Here is a 17,185-nt window from a genome sequence, read left to right on the forward strand (position 1 = left end):
AGTAATTATAAGGGTCTAGTAGTCTACACGGATTATTGCTTCGCATCCATATTTTGAATCAGAAGCAGTTGATGATTAAATAAGGGCTGAAATGGGATATCAATTTATAATAATAAGTAGATAAAGTAATGCTTGATAGACAGACTCGCTAGAAACAAATGCAATAATGTAATTTTAAAAATTATAACGTTATATTATATCCTCTTGCGGGAACCGCGCTCATAAATACATGAATCCCGACAGCCATAGACCCACAGAGAGCAAACGCAAGGAACCAAAGCACGGAACATCCCCACCCGTTCCCCAATCGAGCAAATAGCGACGCCGCAACAAGTGGGAAAAAGCTGCGCTAAGTCATGCCGAGACAGTTGCTCGCGGTAGCGAAGCACTCGATAAAATAGGTCTGGATCGGGATCATGCTTGCGACCATGCCGACGCCGAGGGGATATGGTAACACGACCACCGCGAACCAGTGTGCGCATGGCTGCAGGAGTGAGAGCGCACGAAAGGAGAAGTGGCCGGAGACGGAACTCTGGTTCGCGAATGCGGTTGTTCTTTTTGGTGAGGTAGCTGACAAGCTTGTCGTTGGCTAAGCCAGCCAACGTTAAGAATACCCGTAAGCTGGAGCAGCCCATGCCCAGATAGTATAAACCAATAATTCCTGAACTGAGTTGTAGATCCCTCACAAAACTCTGGGAACAGTTGTCATTAATATGCACCCGGCCATATACAGTCCGAAAAAAGTAGCGGTCGGCACATCTTCAAGAGGTGAGCCTGTTACAGGCTCACAAAGAACAGTGTTAGGCTTTAACTCCGGGATTCTTTATTTTCCCACTGGGTTTGTTTTTGTTTGTTTCCGGAGGATTTCCCTACGCCGTTGTCCAAATGGATGTTCCTTCCTTATCATGTCAAGTGGCAAGTGTCTCTTGGGAGGCTGCCACCTTGGGTCCCAGCCCCGCCGTACGTAGCAGCAATGCTTCTGTACAGTGCAAGTCCCACTTGGCTTTGTAAGCTCCTTCTTTGGGGCCAAAAGGCTCCCAAATGCTTCGCTTAATGTTCGCAATATTGCGGGCTTTGCCAGCTTTGTGTACTGTACATAATTGAGCCGCATCTGCGGGATGCTTCACCTCACAAAGAACTAATGAGCAAGCATGCTAGATAAGCGTGATTGATGTGCACAGCGGGTCGGTTTACGAAACTCGGCTTGTGAGTATACATGTTCACTAAAAAACAGGATGTTCAATCTTCAATACAGTAGGCCGGTTACGGTTAATCTGACGAATTTGTTATTAACTAATTGAACATGCAAGGATCAATTAAGGTTTCAGGGGCGCATTGCACCCTGGACTCCAAGCTCGACCCTTTCTCGAATGTGTTTAAATAATGACACATTGGTAAAAATCGCAGCATTTACTTGCTCTGCGTGCAGTTAGCTGCCAAGTTCGCCAAGGTCGCCAGTAGTCAAGGAATCAGACGGCACTGCGGCAGTAAATATCTTACCGAGCCTCAAAAGAGTGGCTATCTCGAATCTCAGAAATGCTTTAAAATGCCATCTGGATGCTGCGGTGCAACACCTACAGAGCCCGACTTGTCTCGCACAGTATTCGGCACAATGCCACAATCCATACATCACATTCTGCGATCTGCAATGGTCAGGAGACGTGTGCACCGGAATATCTGCATTGGCATTATTGAATGCCGGGTGAAATTGGTCGAATATAGATGTTCTACATATTTGGAGCGGAATAGTTCCTTGAGAGGGTTGATTAGGGAAAAATTAAGCCAACTGATGTGTCAGGAGCATTGGGTAATGACGATGTGTCGTGGAACCATTCTCTACGACTTGAGGTTTGTTAATCGGAAATATTATTTCGAATTAAGAAAGATTAGGGATAAGAGTAAGAACAAAAACCAAACGTTAAATATGTGGTTTATGGTTTGAAGTATCATTCGTACATGCATTAGACTTATAGAGTGCACTGTCTCCTGCAATACTAACTTTTATCCTTAAGCATATCTAAGCATATTTAAAATGTAGATCGACAAAATATTTTACAAATAACTGCTAATAACCCGCAAACCGTCCTTCACAATACCATTCTACTTTGATATGCTCACGTCAATTCGTCTGAGAATAATCCACGCAAAGAATATTGCAGCGATAGCAGCTGAAACAATAATTGGCTTATGCAGACTTGAAGCGGATGAGTATGTGTATGTGATCTATGGTGCGTTAGTTATTGGTCTCTTTACTGCGCTGATGCTCGTACGTACATAGAGCTCGTGTCGTCGATGCTCGTCAACGATGTTGTTGAGGGTTAGCCTAACGACAGTCCGTCCAATAGTATCCAGATGTGATTTGAGCAAAGACTCCTCCTTTTCGTAGTATCTGTAGGTGGAAAATATGTCCACAACGTTCGCAGCTTCAGGCAAGATTATTGAGACTTCAGCCACGTCATATGCCACATTGTCCGGTCCCTCCAGAAGGGGCACGCGAAGCATATAAGTATCACTACCAGAGTCTTCGGATGATAAAACCTTCAAGCTACGTCCAAGGTCGTGGTTCCATCCCAGCGTGAATGAATAATTCCAGCCACCAAAGATGGGATATCGCGGTCGGAAGTCTAGGACGGGATCACGGATGTCTGCGCGGAAATTGCTGGTAGATACGTTACCGATTTCGTCAGTGAAGTAGACGTCACGAGCTCCGGGTCGAAGGCGAACCGAAAAACCTTTGATTGCTGTAGATCGCTCACCAGCCATACCGGAAGCTTGCCATCGTAGTCGCGAGAAAGTCTCCGACAGCCTATACAATTAGTATGGATGCCCGATAAGCAAATACAAATGACTGACATACTTCGCAGCAGAATTGGTTATCCAGTAGCGCTCTTCAGTTGCAAGGTTGCCACCAGAGTGTGACACCCACAATTCACGCTCTAGTTTGGTAACCTCGACAACTGGGAAGTGATACTCGTATCGAACCTGAATCGTTTCCGCGGCAAATGGTTTAGAGTCGAGATAGGGGCCGTAAGTCAGGGCAGTATCTTCAACCTGAGGATCGTCCTTTGATTTTGAGTAAGCATTAGCACCACGATCAGAAAGCCTTACACTTCGTTAGCTAGAGGTTTACTAATGAGTTCAAGACTTTCATACTTGACCTTAGTCCTTTGTCGGGCAACCTTGTATGGGCTCAACGCCAGCTTCGATCCAGTCCACAGTAGGTTCTGAGCCTCGGGCTGCTTAATCAACTTCGGCTGAGCTTCCAGTGCACAAATTGTCGCCGTAGCCATCTGGATTGTAGAGGTCTCCCCTGCTGCTAGGGGTTTGCTGAGCTGCACCTTATAGAACTGCACACCACTTGGAACGCACCAATTAGCTTTGACCAGTACAAATATCTAAAGTCACTCCGACTTACAGATCCGCATTGAAAGGTCCGACCTCGACAGCCAAGCTGACAACCGGATCTACTCTCTTTTCCTTCACTTCCATAATTGCTAAATGACCGGCTGTTGCATTTCCCACAATCTCGGATGGCACCGCAACGTAATATTCATTCTGAGGTTCTTCAGAAATATTTTCAATTATAAACGACGCCGACTCGCGTAAATACGATTTTGTCAGATCAACCGTCCGGAACAAGTTCTGAATCTCAAAGACAGAAGATGGGACAAACGCTGCAGCTTCTGAACGAACGACTACCAACAGTAGCAAGTACAGCGGCAGTGCCTTGTAGATCATAGAGGCCATTGTGCCTTGACCGCGTAAATTGAAGCAGCCCCGGCGAGTTCTGGTGATTGTTAGGCGACGACTGCGAGAGGTAGGATTGTTGATCTGATTCTGGAACCGGACACGTTGACTCTGGCGCGAAGATCAGAGTCACAAACGTGGTCATCTCGTTCTATTTGTCACCGAATCAACGTTCCAAGTATTGTGGAACAAAACAAACCCCTGCCAGTTAAAATAAAACGGAGGTTAGTGGCGTATCTCTGTCACCAGCATAGAGAAGCATAAGTTGTAATTGTCGCCGCGATTGCAACCATAACTGAATGTCGACTATTACTTCTACAAGGTGCTTGACAGATTCGATCAAATTCGGTCGCCAGTTTCAATCTCGGAAGTGGTATTAATCAATCCAACATCTACTCTAGTTATTACCGAGACACCACACGCATACTTATGGCGCCTTCAAGGATAAAAGAGGAATCTCCAGAACCGGACTTAAAACCTCGTGCTCGCAAGCGCAGGTGGGATGTCGTTGAGCCGGTCGCGATTCCAGGCAAGACCGAGGAAGATCTTGAATCGAAGCTTGAGGCGAAGATAGAATCTGTGGAACCTGCACCAAAGAAGAAGTCACGATGGGACGAGGTTGAAGCTACACCGCGGAAGTCGCGCTGGGATCAGGCGCCATCGTTGGAGGCTACCCCGATTGGGTCCGCAGCACTGGGTATGCAAACGCCATTGCACCCATCTGCGAGTGCCGGTGGAATCTTGCCTATGGCGACTGGAGGCGGGTTTTTGCCAGATGAAGAGTTGGATCGACTATTGCCTTCTGAGGGGTATATTATTCTCGAACCTCCCGCTGGATATATTCCTATCGTCACGCCAGCACGAAAGTTGATGCAGACTCCCGCGCAGACTGGTAGTGGTGGCGGGTACATGATGTTTGACGAAAATACTGCGGTGAGCGCAGGCATGGCGAAGCAAATTCCTACGAACATTCCAGGAGTTGGCGAGTTGCAGTATTTCAAACAGGAAGATATGAAGTATTTTGGAAAATTGGCAGACGGCAGCCAGGAGTCGGAACTGGGTATCGACGAGCTGAAGCAGCGAAAGATTCTCAGATTGCTTCTTAAGGTGAAGAACGGTACGCCGCCGATGAGAAAGACAGCTCTACGACAACTTACAGACAACGCGCGACAGTTCGGTGCAACCGCATTATTCGACTTGATTCTTCCATTACTGATGGAACGCACACTCGAGGATCAGGAGCGTCATTTACTCGTCAAGGTCATCGATCGCATTCTCTACAAGCTTGATGATATGGTTAGACCGTTCACACACAAGATCTTGGTCGTTGTTGAGCCAATGTTGATTGATGAAGATTATTACGCACGAGTCGAAGGTCGTGAAATCATTGCCAATCTTGCCAAGGCGGCGGGCCTTGCTCATATGATTGCAACAATGCGACCAGATATTGATCATGTCGACGAATACGTTCGAAATACCACATCGAGAGCTTTTGCAGTTGTCGCCTCAGCACTTGGGGTTCCGGCATTGCTACCATTTTTGAAGGCAGTGTGCTCTTCGAAGAAGTCATGGCAGGCCCGTCATACTGGTGTCAAAATTATTCAGCAGATTGCAGTGCTCATGGGCTGTGCCGTGCTACCACATCTGAAGGGCCTGGTCGACTGCATTGCACCGTGTTTGACTGATGAACAAGCCAAGGTGCGAACGGTCACTTCCTTGGCACTCGGCGCGCTAGCTGAAGCTGCGGCCCCATATGGTATCGAGTCATTCGACTCTGTGCTGGAACCTCTGTGGCTCGGAATTCGAAGGCACCGTGGAAAAGGTCTCGCCGCATTCCTGAAATGTATTGGATTCATAATTCCGCTTATGGATCCCGAATACGCCAACTATTATACTAAGGAAGTCATGGTTATTCTCATACGAGAGTTTAACTCGCCAGATGAGGAGATGAAGAAGATTGTACTTAGGGTCGTCCAGCAGTGCGCGTCGACGGAAGGTGTCACCGCACAATATCTGCGGGAGGAAGTCTTGCCGTCGTTTTTCAAGAGCTTCTGGGTTCGTCGTATGGCTCTCGATCGTCGGAATTATAGACAGGTTGTGGACACCACCGTCGAGCTTGCACAGAAGGTAGGTGTCGCCGAAATCGTTGAGCGGATAGTCGACGTGCTGAAGGACGAGTCTGAGGCGTACAGAAAAATGGGCGTGGAGACTATCGAGAAAGTTGTCGCTGCTTTAGGTGCCACTGATATTTCAGAAAGATTGGAGGAACGACTGATCGATGGCATACTGTTCGCCTTTCAAGAACAGACTATTGAAGACAATATTCTATTGAACGGATTCGGCACGGTTGTCAATGCACTTGGTCTACGAACTAAACCATACTTGTCACAAATTGTATCAACAATTCTCTGGCGATTGAACAACAAGTCAGCGACGGTTCGGCAGCAATCCGCGGATCTCATTACTAGAATTGCTGTTGTCATGAATAATTGCGGTGAGGATGTTCTTATGGGCAAACTTGGTGTGGTGTTGTATGAATATCTCGGTGAAGAATACCCCGAAGTCTTGGGATCTATTTTGGGCGCGCTGCGAAGTATTGTCACAGTGGTTGGTATATCTGAAATGCAGCCTCCCATTCGAGATCTTCTTCCACGACTCACTCCTATTTTGCGGAACCGACACGAAAAAGTACAGGAGAACACAATTGATCTTGTTGGTCGAATTGCGGATCGTGGCGCAGAATATGTTAGCGCCAGAGAATGGATGCGGATTTGCTTTGAATTATTGGATATGTTGAAAGCTCACAAGAAGGGTATACGAAGAGCTGCGAATAATACATTTGGTATGTAGTCATTCTTAATGATAGTGATAAATGACATGCTTACGTTGGAATTAGGTTACATTGCGAAGGCTATCGGTCCACAGGACGTTCTGGTCACTCTTCTCAACAATCTCCGAGTACAGGAACGTCAATCGCGTGTGTGTACGGCCGTCGCCATTGGAATAGTGGCAGAAACCTGTGCGCCATTCACTGTTCTGCCAGCTTTGATGAACGAATATCGCGTGCCAGAACTGAATGTCCAGAATGGTGTCCTGAAGTCACTGAGTTTCCTTTTCGAATATATCGGTGAAATGGCTAAGGACTATGTTTATGCCGTGGCTCCACTGCTTGAAGATGCACTAATCGATCGCGATCAAGTCCACCGACAAACAGCGGCTACTGTGGTCAAACATATTGCTTTGGGATGCATCGGTCTTGGATGTGAGGATACCATGGTCCATATGCTGAATCTCCTTATGCCTAACATCTTCGAAACCTCACCGCACGTTATTGACCGCATAATTGATGGTATCGAGGCTATCAGAAACTGCGTTGGCGTTGGTATTGTGATGAATTACACGTGGGCAGGATTATTCCATCCGGCGAGGAAAGTACGACAACCGTATTGGCGATTGTATGATTCTGCTTATGTGCAGAGTGCAGATGCAATGGTGCCCTATTATCCGCAGATTGACGAAGATGAGTATAGGCGGAATGAACTGGACGTCTGGGTATAATGCAGCTGTGTTGTAGATTTGTGGCATGTATATGATCATGTATATGACTATTGTATTTGATGGGTAGTTAACTCAAGTCTTTCGTTTTCAACATTATATGCTCAGTTCGTTTCATCAGATACTGAGCCATTAACGTAGGTGCTCATGAAGAAGTAGTCCCACTGCCGCGGCCGACCATTTACATTGCGACTTCACAATCCTGATAATTCGCGCAATTTCGAATAGAAACTATCGATATCTAAATACGTCCCTTTCAGCCACCGTCCATAGCTGCCGGCATCGATGCCGCCCTCCGGTGATGACGACAGTGTAAACCGACGACGGCTATGCAGCACTCGTCTATTCATGAACAATGCAACATCGCCTGGTTTAAATTTATTTTCAAACTGCTGCGATGTTTTATAAATAATCTTTTCAAACTTATTGAATGCTCGCATAAACTCTCCGAAATTGACTTTCCTTTCAGCTGTCTCAGAATGGGTGACAAAATGTTCGAACGGCGCCTGAAAAGGAGGGGAGTAATTTACGCATTTTATCCGAACGACTGGATGTTCTGGTGTAGGCTTCGTGTAAAAATTATCGAGCTCGATCAGTGGTCGCGTGTACACGTAATGATAGCCATCGTTGCGGTAATGGAATGTAATGGGGAACATCGTGAGATTGTAGAAAGATTTTGGGTCGTCCTCGAGGAGCTGATATGCAGCATGGAATGAGTCAGCGTAGACGGATTCTCCGCCTTCGGCACCGTTAGCTATGCAGTGAAGAAGTTGTACTCCAGGTGGAGACTCGTAGTAGAGGAGGTCCATATGGAGTGGAAGGTTTTCCGATGTGTATCTATTGAGAATTAGTCTGTGACTTCATATGACGATTCATCACGAAAACCCTCACGCTATATTCTTCGCGTCGGGCAGTGAAACGACATCCCACGATGTACCGTAGAATGTCTCCTTAATATATCCTATCTTTTTCGCGATTTTCTCGACCACAATTTCCATGTCACCAGTACGCTCCTTTGTAGGTGCATCTCTAAGGAATGCCAATCCCGTTCTGTACAGCCCGAACACTACATCTCTAAATGCTTCTTCGTCATTCATATAGTCATCATATTGCCTCGACACTAAATTCCCATGTAGAGTTTCCGCGTCCCACAACACTGCATCCCGCGCAAATCGCCATCTATTATTATACCGCCACAACGGTGAGGCGAGTTGCGCTATTCGTTCTTGGGAATACACGCTCACATGATCCTCCGCTCCTTTCGCAGTCCACGTTACTTCATATTCTCCATTCTTATTCACTTGCACTGGAGATTTCGGTCGAACATCCAACGGAATCTGGCCGGTTGAGAATCGTCTCTGCAGCGTCGAAGTGTCCAGACACATACTGCAGGAGCAGGCATCGCGGAGAAACGCGTTTTCAAATGTAGCATCTTTGAACGATATTTGACGTTCGTTGCTACATATCTGAGCATTTGTCGCTCCCTGTGTCTCTCTGGGACTTGCAATTTTGGAGTAACGGCATAGATTTTGTGGATGTTTATATCTGCTGATAACGTAGTTCGAACGAGATCCTAGATGACATTCCACCATTTGCCGAGAGAAGCCAACAAATCTAGATAGCCCAGACATCTTGTCCCTAATTAGATCACGGATGCTATCTTTGCGACTTCTAATTCCAATACAAGTTGCTCGTGTATCGGCTGTAAGGAAGTAGCTTTCGGAGCAATCATTCAGGGGAAATCCGGAGATGGAAGTTGCCGCTCCAGAACAGTCTCGATATATCTTTGCAAGCCATACCGGACCGCCAAATACAGATATCGCAAAATTGAATTCTAATTATATCGAATAATAATCCGAAGCGCCATGACTTAAGACAATAACTAACAAGCATAGGATAACAGATCATAAATACCTTCGCAAAACGAACTGTATAGTACAAAATTACCAGAAGACCCAGACCAGCACCAAAAGAAAAACGCATAAAATAACGTACATACAGCACATTCTAAATGCTATCATAACAAAGATAACTATGTACAAATCATCAATCTTTCAAGTCTAATTAACAACAACAGACTTATTGCTGAACAGAGGGTGCAGGAAGGTCGTCCATCTCATCCCGCAACATCACGTCCCACAATCTATACATTGGCCCGCTGGGTTCAACTATACTGTGTGGTGCGAGTTCTAGTGCCAGCGCCATATCCTCAGCGGTAATGATATTATCATCTTCATATTGTTGAGTTCGTTGCCGTTTGGCTTTCACACCGTTTACGACGGCAGCGCCGGATTTGACTCCGTTCTCAGCAGTACTAGTATTCACGCTCTCTTTAGTGCTCGCATGCGTGATAAACTGCGCTGATGCATTTGCCAATGACACAAAAGTAGTGTCAGACATTTTCTTGTGCTTTTTCGGGCGTACCCGATCCAGCAATTGCTGCAAGAAGTCTCTTAGATGATATTCCAGACCGGCTAACATAACATCTGGAACGTCATTCGCAATGCCATCTAGTAGTCCATGTTCATACGCTATTCCCAAAATTCGCGTCCGCATGTTATCTGTATCAGGAAGTTCAAATGATTCGGTCGCAAGTGGAGCTTGATAGCTCTGAGTGATCTCCTGCGTAATATCTATATCATGTCAGTACAATAATCTGAGAATTGTGGATATCGGAGACGTACTGATTTTTGATTTCTCTTTGTCCTTGACGCTCGGAAACTTAACCAATCTGGCTTGTTTCGTGAGCACGATTGTCGATGGCATGGGGCCTTTCTTTCCTGCGTCCTGGGTAATATAGAGTCAGCTACGTGCAACAAATGTAAATATCCATATCCGCTACGTACTCGGGTTATCGCTTTTATTCTTCTTCGCTCCCTCGGCGTAAATCCCATAATTTCAGATTTTAACTTGGCAACAACTGGGTCACCTGAATTCTTCGATATCCGCAACGGCGCGTCCTTTGACCGCATATTCCACGCCGGCAGTCCATTCATTGATGGTGGCGGATCTCTCAACGCGTTCGCCAAACTCGCGAGCAAAAATTGATTGTGCATCCTCACCATACTCCTATCCAGAATCACCGAGAGCTCGCGTTCGAGTTCGATTCGAGTGAGATGGCCGGTCAGGAAACTCGTTATGATTTCCCGATAATGATCCCAGTTGGTGCCCAGCGCCCGTCGAAAGTCGTTCATCAGTTGCTCCACTTCAATTCTTCGCGCCGGTCGTTGCGGCTTTGACGGCGTGTTAGTGGTAGTGGTTTGGGCGGCAGGGCCACCAGACTGGGCTGTTTGCATCATCGGGCTTGAAGTTTTCTTGAGAGGCTGGGGCGACGCGCGAGTGGACGCGGATCCGTTCACGCCGTGACTTGCTGCGGACTGTGTAGATGTCCGCGATGCAGCCTGCGCTAGCATCTGCGAGGGTCAATTCAATGCGTTCGCGAGGAAAGGAAAGCGTGTCCTAAGTGCGGTCCGAGATGGGAGAACCAAAAGTAGATGTGCGATAGTGCCTCGGAATGCGGGATCCAGACGCGGGAAGACCGTCTAGAGTCGATGCATTAACCTTAAGTCCCAATAATTTCCAATACTGTTATCTATTAGAATAGATGGCTCATAGAAATGCAATTTCTCGGAATAATTGAACCTCCTAGGAGTTTTGTGATATTGCGGTGATGGTCCGTTCGGGATCCTACACGCACGTTGATGGCTGCACTTAGCGCACAAGTGGGAGAATCGTTAACAAATACCCCTTATATGCTGCACATTCTATGCAGTTAAAACTCCAATTCTACATGCGTTTTTGCATAAACTAGAAGCAGAGGGCCTCTATCCAGTGATGTATATGTGTATCTACAAAAGCATCTTATTACAAATAAAGGACCTAAACAAACCCATTTGCACAATCAAATGCCAAACTAACATATACATCTATGTTTCATCTACAGCTCCAACTCCGACTCATTTCGCATCAATAACCCATGCTCGCTAAGATAATTCTTGACATCGGCAACCCTATACTCATTTCTGTGGAACATACCCGCCCCAAGAGCCGCATCGGTAGTCGTCTTTTCGAAAACCTCTAGGAAGTGCTCTGGTTTACCGGCCCCAGACGATGCGATAACTGGGATCTTGACAGCGCTCTTGACGTCATTGATCAAGTCTAGATCGAAGCCGGAGTTGGTGCCGTCTTTGTCGATGCAATTGAGTAGAATTTCACCAGCACCCATCTTCTCGACTGCCATGACTAGTTGCCGCACGTCGAGATCTCGCAATTCTCGACCACCTTTGATTGTGCACTGATACCACGCGAACTCCTCGCCGTTGGGGCCAGGGTGCGAAGTCTTGATAACGTGATGCTTCGTGCATTTTTTTGACGAAACATATACTCGCTTCGGGTCAACCGAGACAACAACGGCCTGTGCGCCATATGCCCTTGAAATCATCTCCATAGGCGTCTCGCCTGACAAAACTTCACCTCTTTCGTAAAATTGCTCGGCCGCAAGGACCGCGTCGCTGCCGATCGAGACTTTATCCGCTCCGGACCGGAAGTATATTGACGCGACGTCCAACGCACTAATTTTCGTACCATCTGGATCAATCATATCCCTAATTCCGCCACCGATTGTCAACGGTACGAATACAGTCTCGCTAGTCTTTCTTAGAATCTCAAGCATAGGCGTATCCACAAGGGGACAATTTCTAAACGACGTGATATTAAGAAAAGTAACCTCGTCAGCGCCTTGATGATAATATCGCTCCGCGACTTCAACAGGTTTTCCCAAATTACGGACTTTACCCCCAGCGGTCGCTGTCGCCGCTTTCTCACGCACGTCGTACTGATCGCCCTTCGTAACAACCAAATCCCCTTCATCATTCGTCCGCACATCCAAGCACGCAATCACACGTTTCGTAAGCCCTAAATTCTTCTTCAAAATATCTGTCTGTGAAGCCTGCGCCTTCGATATCCGGTTTCCCTGCAAAAATGCCTGAAGCACGCGTAACCCAGCGACCCCGCTTTTTTCTGGATGAAATTGGGTGGCGAAAACGTTGTCTTTGCAGATGGCGCCGACGAATTCTTCACCATTGTAGTTTCCGATCGCGACAGTCCAGCCCTCACGTAACGGCACCTCAGTATCCGCACGGTACGAATGCACATAATAATACTTGCTCTCAGCGCGCAAGCCATACAGCCCTTCATCCTCTGCTTTTGTAACAGATGCGCTATTCCATCCGATATGCGGCACAGACTTTGTCGAATCATTGAACTTCTGCAATTCAGCTGGAATAATGCCGATACCTTTCACGCCAGGTGATTCAGTGGAGCCAGCGAAGAATGCTTGCAAACCGACGCAGATACCCATTATTCGCCTTCCAGAGGCGATGTATGCGCGTAATGGCTCAATGAATCCGCGGTTCCGTAGTTCGTTAATAGCATGACCAAAATTGCCGACGCCAGGAAAGATCAAGATCTATGCAATTGTCAATAATTTATTTTACTGAAATTAATTAAGGATCCTTCGTACTTCTGCCACGTCAAGACCGTCGCTAGGCTTCTTGATCCATTTTACTTCATAACCGAGTTTTGTAAGAGCATTCGACAGGGACCGTAAATTCCCGCTTTCGAGATCTAAAACATGCACAGTACCGACGGTCATATTGCCCTATAGCTTTATATCAAAATGTTCATATGTCCAGAATGAGGTTGAGAAAGTGGAGTTGGCGCGGAATGGTCAGCCGTTAAATAGGTATTCACAGAATTTTAGGAAGACTAATTTAAGTTGTGTCACGTCGGAGTGTTGTTTGGACTCCACGTTGGACCTTAAAAATTACTCTCACATGCAAGTACGGGTTTGCCATAATCTGATGGCTATTTAATAACTCCCTCAGCTTATAAGATATTGCATTTGAACGTCCTCAACACGAGCAAATATTACCGGCTCTGCTAGAGTATAGATAGATACAGGGGTTTGAAAAATGTTTTTTTATTTTGTAACTCATCATCATGTGATCTGTAAGTAAAAAATGCTAGTAGGCTCTAGTGAAATTTTGTTCAATTTCTCACCCAGCTTCGACTTCGGGTTAGGCTCAGTAGATAGTCGCCTATAGAACAACTAACAAATGACGGTCTCCAAATCAATTATAATTCCGAAAAAGTAAACTTTTCAGAGTTTCTGCGCGGGCGAATAAGACCGTACAATGATAAATAATTGGTACTTGTGAGTACTTCAATTTGTACAAGAACTATCGACCAAACACTTTTCTGTTCAAAATTGGCAATCCTGTACTTCCACCTATAGAGACACTGCAAATGCCGTACTGGGTTTATGGTTACTTCGACATAGGCGGCAATGAAAACGGATACCCCCGATTCTTCAATCTAAATATGAACAGCAACAAACTAAACAAACACAAAATCAGGGTACACCACGTCCCGATAGCCATTGTCTGTTTTGTCCGGTTCGGCATCCGTGGTGTTTTAGTGGCCAGGGAAATTGCCCCGAAGGCAAGAAACGCGTAAAGCACTGCGATCGCCTGCGTTTCAAACCCATATTGACTGGAAAACCCGGGTGCCACGTACTGCACGCCGCCTTCTCTGTTCCCGGCGACATACGGTGTATGGCGGATGTTATTGAACATGTGACCGGAAGTGAACATGAGGATCAGCACGAGCGAGAGGCCGGCCCAGATGGCACGGGATTCGATGATGGGGCGGAGGAATGGGTAGATGTATTTGATACTACCGACGCCAGCGACAGTGGAGAGGATTGTCATAGCGACTTTGTTGTAGTCGCGCGGTCGATGGATAGTGATATGCACGCCAGATATGTGTGACTCAATGAATCTGATGACGGAACCTGGAACGTCGGGACTATTATCATTAGAATCCAATCGATCGCGAATCAATACGTGTACGTACACTCCGACAATCTCGTAATTAAAAGGCTGCACCGGCCCAGCATCCGCACCGACAGTCGGCGCATAAACCCACAAGTTCGGCGCTGTCTTCAACTGCAACTTCTGAAATGTCTTCTGCCCGTCCCTAAAGTCCAGCACACCAAAATACAAACCGTCGCCACCCTTGGGATGCTCGTGATGCCACGACTGCGCAACTAAATTATAATTCGGCCCAAACTCTCTGCATAGATGGCATCCCATTTGCGGGGCTTCGGCAGTTAACAGCACGACGAGGCCGTAGTCCCGTGGCGCGGAAACGACACTGTCAAAATTATTGTCGGTCAGCCTGATCACTCCTGGTCGCAGACTCGAACTCTTAAGGAGTTTCTTCATATAATTCTCATCATGCAACTCCCCTTTATTCGCCCCGGCAGCAACCCCAAAGATGGTTGCGAATAACACGAAGAAGAACAAACGCAGAGTCTGCCGCATGGTTGAGACTATCGGCGGATCAATTGAGTTGAGCGCGGGAAGGAATTCAATTGCAAGGAACCCTGGTCTTGACGGATCGATTTCCTTAATCGCGATGGCATGAATGAACACGTCGGCGGAGTTGTGCACCTTTGTGCATTTAAGGCTTACTGTGTCACGGGCCGTTGGCCTGGTGACGGGGGTTACCCTCCCGATGTGGAGCAAACAAACAACCTCCGATCTCCCTCATCTGGTCCATCATCAGCGGTTTCTCGACTCCTAAACACTTATTTCCCAGCCTTTTTCGACCGTATGAATAAGCGATGGACATAAAAGATCGGACTCTAGCCGACTTAAGTGAAGTATGTCATTTCGGTGTCTATTCGGCTACATTGCCTAATACGAATTGATAGACGGCAGCACTGCTCCACCTGCAGTACCATGACTCCATTCATGCAACACAATTGCAAGACTTGTACGAACACGGTAGACTATCTGAGATTCTGACTGTTAAGCTGGAACAGCAGAAATCTGAGCTTGAACGCCAATTTGTAGAGCAGGTAAGTGAAAAAAAGAGCTTGGAAATCAACATTAAAGGGCTTGAAATCACTATCAAAGACATTGCGAATGAAAATGCGAAGTTACAAAGTGATCTGACGCTGAGCGAGAAGCGGTATGCTGCTCTTCAACAAACAAATGAAACCATTGAGAAGAAGCTAGCAGAGGCGCAAAAAGAAAGTGCCACGGCCAATAGAGAAATGGTCGAGAGCCAGAAAAAGGCGAATGAGGCTACGCAAGAGAATCTCAAGTTGAAGATGGAAATCCAGACGTTGAAAGACCAAATGAAGGCACTGAATGATGTTAGTGGTGTGCGGGAAAAAGCAACAGAGGAAAAAGCTATTCAAGCGGAGAGAAAATCCAGCGAATTGGAGAAACGGCTACGAGCGGTGGAAGACAATGCAAAGACAAATGCAAACAAGAATGCGACATTGAAGACACGCAACAAGGAGCTTGAGGGAATATGCAAGGATCTTGAAGAGAAAGTGCGAGAGATCGAGAAGGAGTCACTACGAGAACGAAGCGCTGCTAGTAAGGCTGACAAGAAAGAACTTAAGATCCTTGAGAAGCAGCACAGGGACGAAATAACGACACTCACGACGCAGCTGACTCGCCAGACAATGCTCGTAGAAAGGGCACAGAAAGAGCTAGCTAAAGCGAAAGAGCAGTTCCAGGAAATGCAGACGGCGTTGGAGACGAAATTAGACGCAGCACGATCACAGTTCAAAAGCATGGCTGGAAAAAGCGGCAAGTCAGTTAGAGTTGAAGCACCGGCGACATCTCTCCTGTTCACGCCTGACCGTTCACAACCACAGAACTTGCGCTCGAGGGCAAATGCGGCTCCTGAAAAGCTGTTGGAAAAATCAAGTTTTTCGATGACGCCGTTTTTAAATCGGCAGTCCGGTGTGATGCCGTTGAGCCCTGTGGATACCAACCGGCAATATGAGAAATCGACAGAACTTGAAAAGCTTGTCGACTCCGCGAGAGATGAGTCCACAGAGTCTACGTCAAAAAGCGATTCAGATTACGTTGAGCCTGCAGCGAAACCGAAGTCGGCCAATGCGGCAGGGCAGAAGCCAGTCCAGCGTCGAAGAAGCGCATCCACGGCGGCATCGCTAGCAGCACTTGTGTCTGAAGAGTTAGAACGTTCGGCATTGGCAGTGCAGCAAAAGAAGAAGAAACGGAAGCTAGGCCTATCCCGCGGTCCTACACTTTTTGACGAGGTGAACGAAGGCAGTCTGGAGAGCGAGCCGAAGAAAGCAAAATTGGACGTAGCCTCGCGTACGAAAATGGCTGCGCCGGTTGCGCAGAGAGCGTTTCTGGGAGCGAAGGAGATAAGTCCGTTAAAGAAGCGAAATGAGAAGTTGCGGGACATGTTTAAATTGTCGTGAAGGTATTGCGAGTGTAATATTTAATGGCGTTATGTGGATATTTGGTGATGGATAATATAGATACCGCAGTAGGCTACAAATGGCAAGATACAATGGCCGGAGAGGCTGCCATCGTTAAAATCAGTTCAGCGAGCCCGGACTGTCTGAAGAGCTTTAAAAATCTTGGTTCACAAGTGCCAAATTATTGTGGGTTAGGGTAATTTTGGACGTTCGCCAAGCCGGTGTTTTGGACCAACGGCTTGTTTGGGCACAATTGCAGACTGACGTTAAAAGAAATGACCCGAATCTTTTTACCTTTAATATTATATTTGGGAACTGAACCGTTGCGGAAGATCTTGACAAAAATTGCAGTATTTGATTGAGCCTGTTCTTGAGGGGCTACCCCTGAAAATGGCGTCGTTGTTCTACTGTAAAACATATGTAGCATCGACTCCAGTATGCCTATTATTTCTATGCCTTGCCGTTACGGTACAACAGTAGCAAAGTATAATGCAATCCTTGTCTCGGCAGATGAGTGCCAATCTTCGCGAATCTCGGCTGGATTCCTCCCAGATCTGCGATGACCCACGC

The 17,185-nt window shown here is 46.7% G+C and overlaps 8 protein-coding genes across 8 annotated transcripts; 2 read left to right on the top strand and 6 right to left on the bottom strand.

The window, feature by feature from the left end:
• Positions 1–115: 115 nt before the first annotated feature.
• Positions 116–682, bottom strand: V1513DRAFT_443465 (uncharacterized protein). The gene has a single exon (XM_066897812.1). The coding sequence runs from the start codon at positions 633–635 to the stop codon at positions 195–197; it is 441 nt and encodes a 146-aa protein (XP_066754085.1). The 5' UTR covers positions 636–682; the 3' UTR covers positions 116–194.
• A 1,209-nt stretch (positions 683–1,891) lies between these two features.
• V1513DRAFT_443468 (Ribophorin I) lies at positions 1,892–3,910 on the bottom strand. The gene is made up of 5 exons (XM_066897813.1): positions 3,416–3,910; positions 3,154–3,357; positions 2,858–3,103; positions 2,275–2,806; positions 1,892–2,223 (listed from the first exon to the last, which is right to left on the bottom strand). The coding sequence occupies exons 1-5, from the start codon at positions 3,745–3,747 to the stop codon at positions 2,101–2,103; spliced, it is 1,437 nt and encodes a 478-aa protein (XP_066754086.1). The 5' UTR covers positions 3,748–3,910; the 3' UTR covers positions 1,892–2,100.
• A 192-nt stretch (positions 3,911–4,102) lies between these two features.
• On the top strand, positions 4,103–7,396 carry V1513DRAFT_464012 (armadillo-type protein). The gene is made up of 2 exons (XM_066899989.1): positions 4,103–6,589; positions 6,644–7,396. The coding sequence occupies exons 1-2, from the start codon at positions 4,177–4,179 to the stop codon at positions 7,303–7,305; spliced, it is 3,075 nt and encodes a 1,024-aa protein (XP_066754087.1). The 5' UTR covers positions 4,103–4,176; the 3' UTR covers positions 7,306–7,396.
• Positions 7,397–7,496: 100 nt separating this feature from the next.
• V1513DRAFT_431187 (uncharacterized protein) lies at positions 7,497–8,933 on the bottom strand (the record flags this gene model as incomplete). Its single annotated transcript, XM_066896375.1, has 2 exons — positions 7,497–8,139; positions 8,194–8,933. 2 exons carry the CDS (start codon positions 8,931–8,933, stop codon positions 7,497–7,499), a joined length of 1,383 nt encoding a protein of 460 aa, XP_066754088.1.
• Positions 8,934–9,108: 175 nt separating this feature from the next.
• Positions 9,109–11,015, bottom strand: V1513DRAFT_44557 (transcriptional regulator of RNA polII, SAGA, subunit-domain-containing protein). The gene is made up of 3 exons (XM_066898130.1): positions 10,149–11,015; positions 9,987–10,089; positions 9,109–9,935 (listed from the first exon to the last, which is right to left on the bottom strand). The coding sequence occupies exons 1-3, from the start codon at positions 10,713–10,715 to the stop codon at positions 9,382–9,384; spliced, it is 1,224 nt and encodes a 407-aa protein (XP_066754089.1). The 5' UTR covers positions 10,716–11,015; the 3' UTR covers positions 9,109–9,381.
• Positions 11,016–11,104: 89 nt separating this feature from the next.
• V1513DRAFT_484517 (uncharacterized protein) lies at positions 11,105–13,229 on the bottom strand. The gene is made up of 2 exons (XM_066900448.1): positions 12,824–13,229; positions 11,105–12,769 (listed from the first exon to the last, which is right to left on the bottom strand). The coding sequence occupies exons 1-2, from the start codon at positions 12,953–12,955 to the stop codon at positions 11,240–11,242; spliced, it is 1,662 nt and encodes a 553-aa protein (XP_066754090.1). The 5' UTR covers positions 12,956–13,229; the 3' UTR covers positions 11,105–11,239.
• Positions 13,230–13,277: 48 nt separating this feature from the next.
• Positions 13,278–14,786, bottom strand: V1513DRAFT_443478 (uncharacterized protein). The gene is made up of 2 exons (XM_066897814.1): positions 14,218–14,786; positions 13,278–14,169 (listed from the first exon to the last, which is right to left on the bottom strand). Exons 1-2 carry the CDS (start codon positions 14,685–14,687, stop codon positions 13,629–13,631), a joined length of 1,011 nt encoding a protein of 336 aa, XP_066754091.1. The 5' UTR covers positions 14,688–14,786; the 3' UTR covers positions 13,278–13,628.
• A 90-nt stretch (positions 14,787–14,876) lies between these two features.
• V1513DRAFT_443481 (uncharacterized protein) lies at positions 14,877–17,095 on the top strand. The gene is made up of 2 exons (XM_066897815.1): positions 14,877–15,028; positions 15,080–17,095. The coding sequence occupies exons 1-2, from the start codon at positions 14,990–14,992 to the stop codon at positions 16,613–16,615; spliced, it is 1,575 nt and encodes a 524-aa protein (XP_066754092.1). The 5' UTR covers positions 14,877–14,989; the 3' UTR covers positions 16,616–17,095.
• Positions 17,096–17,185: the final 90 nt, after the last annotated feature.

The sequence above is a fragment of the Lipomyces chichibuensis genome (genome assembly GCF_038497645.1).
Source record: "Lipomyces chichibuensis strain CBS 12929 unplaced genomic scaffold V1513scaffold_12, whole genome shotgun sequence".
NCBI lineage: Eukaryota > Fungi > Ascomycota > Lipomycetes > Lipomycetales > Lipomycetaceae > Lipomyces > Lipomyces chichibuensis.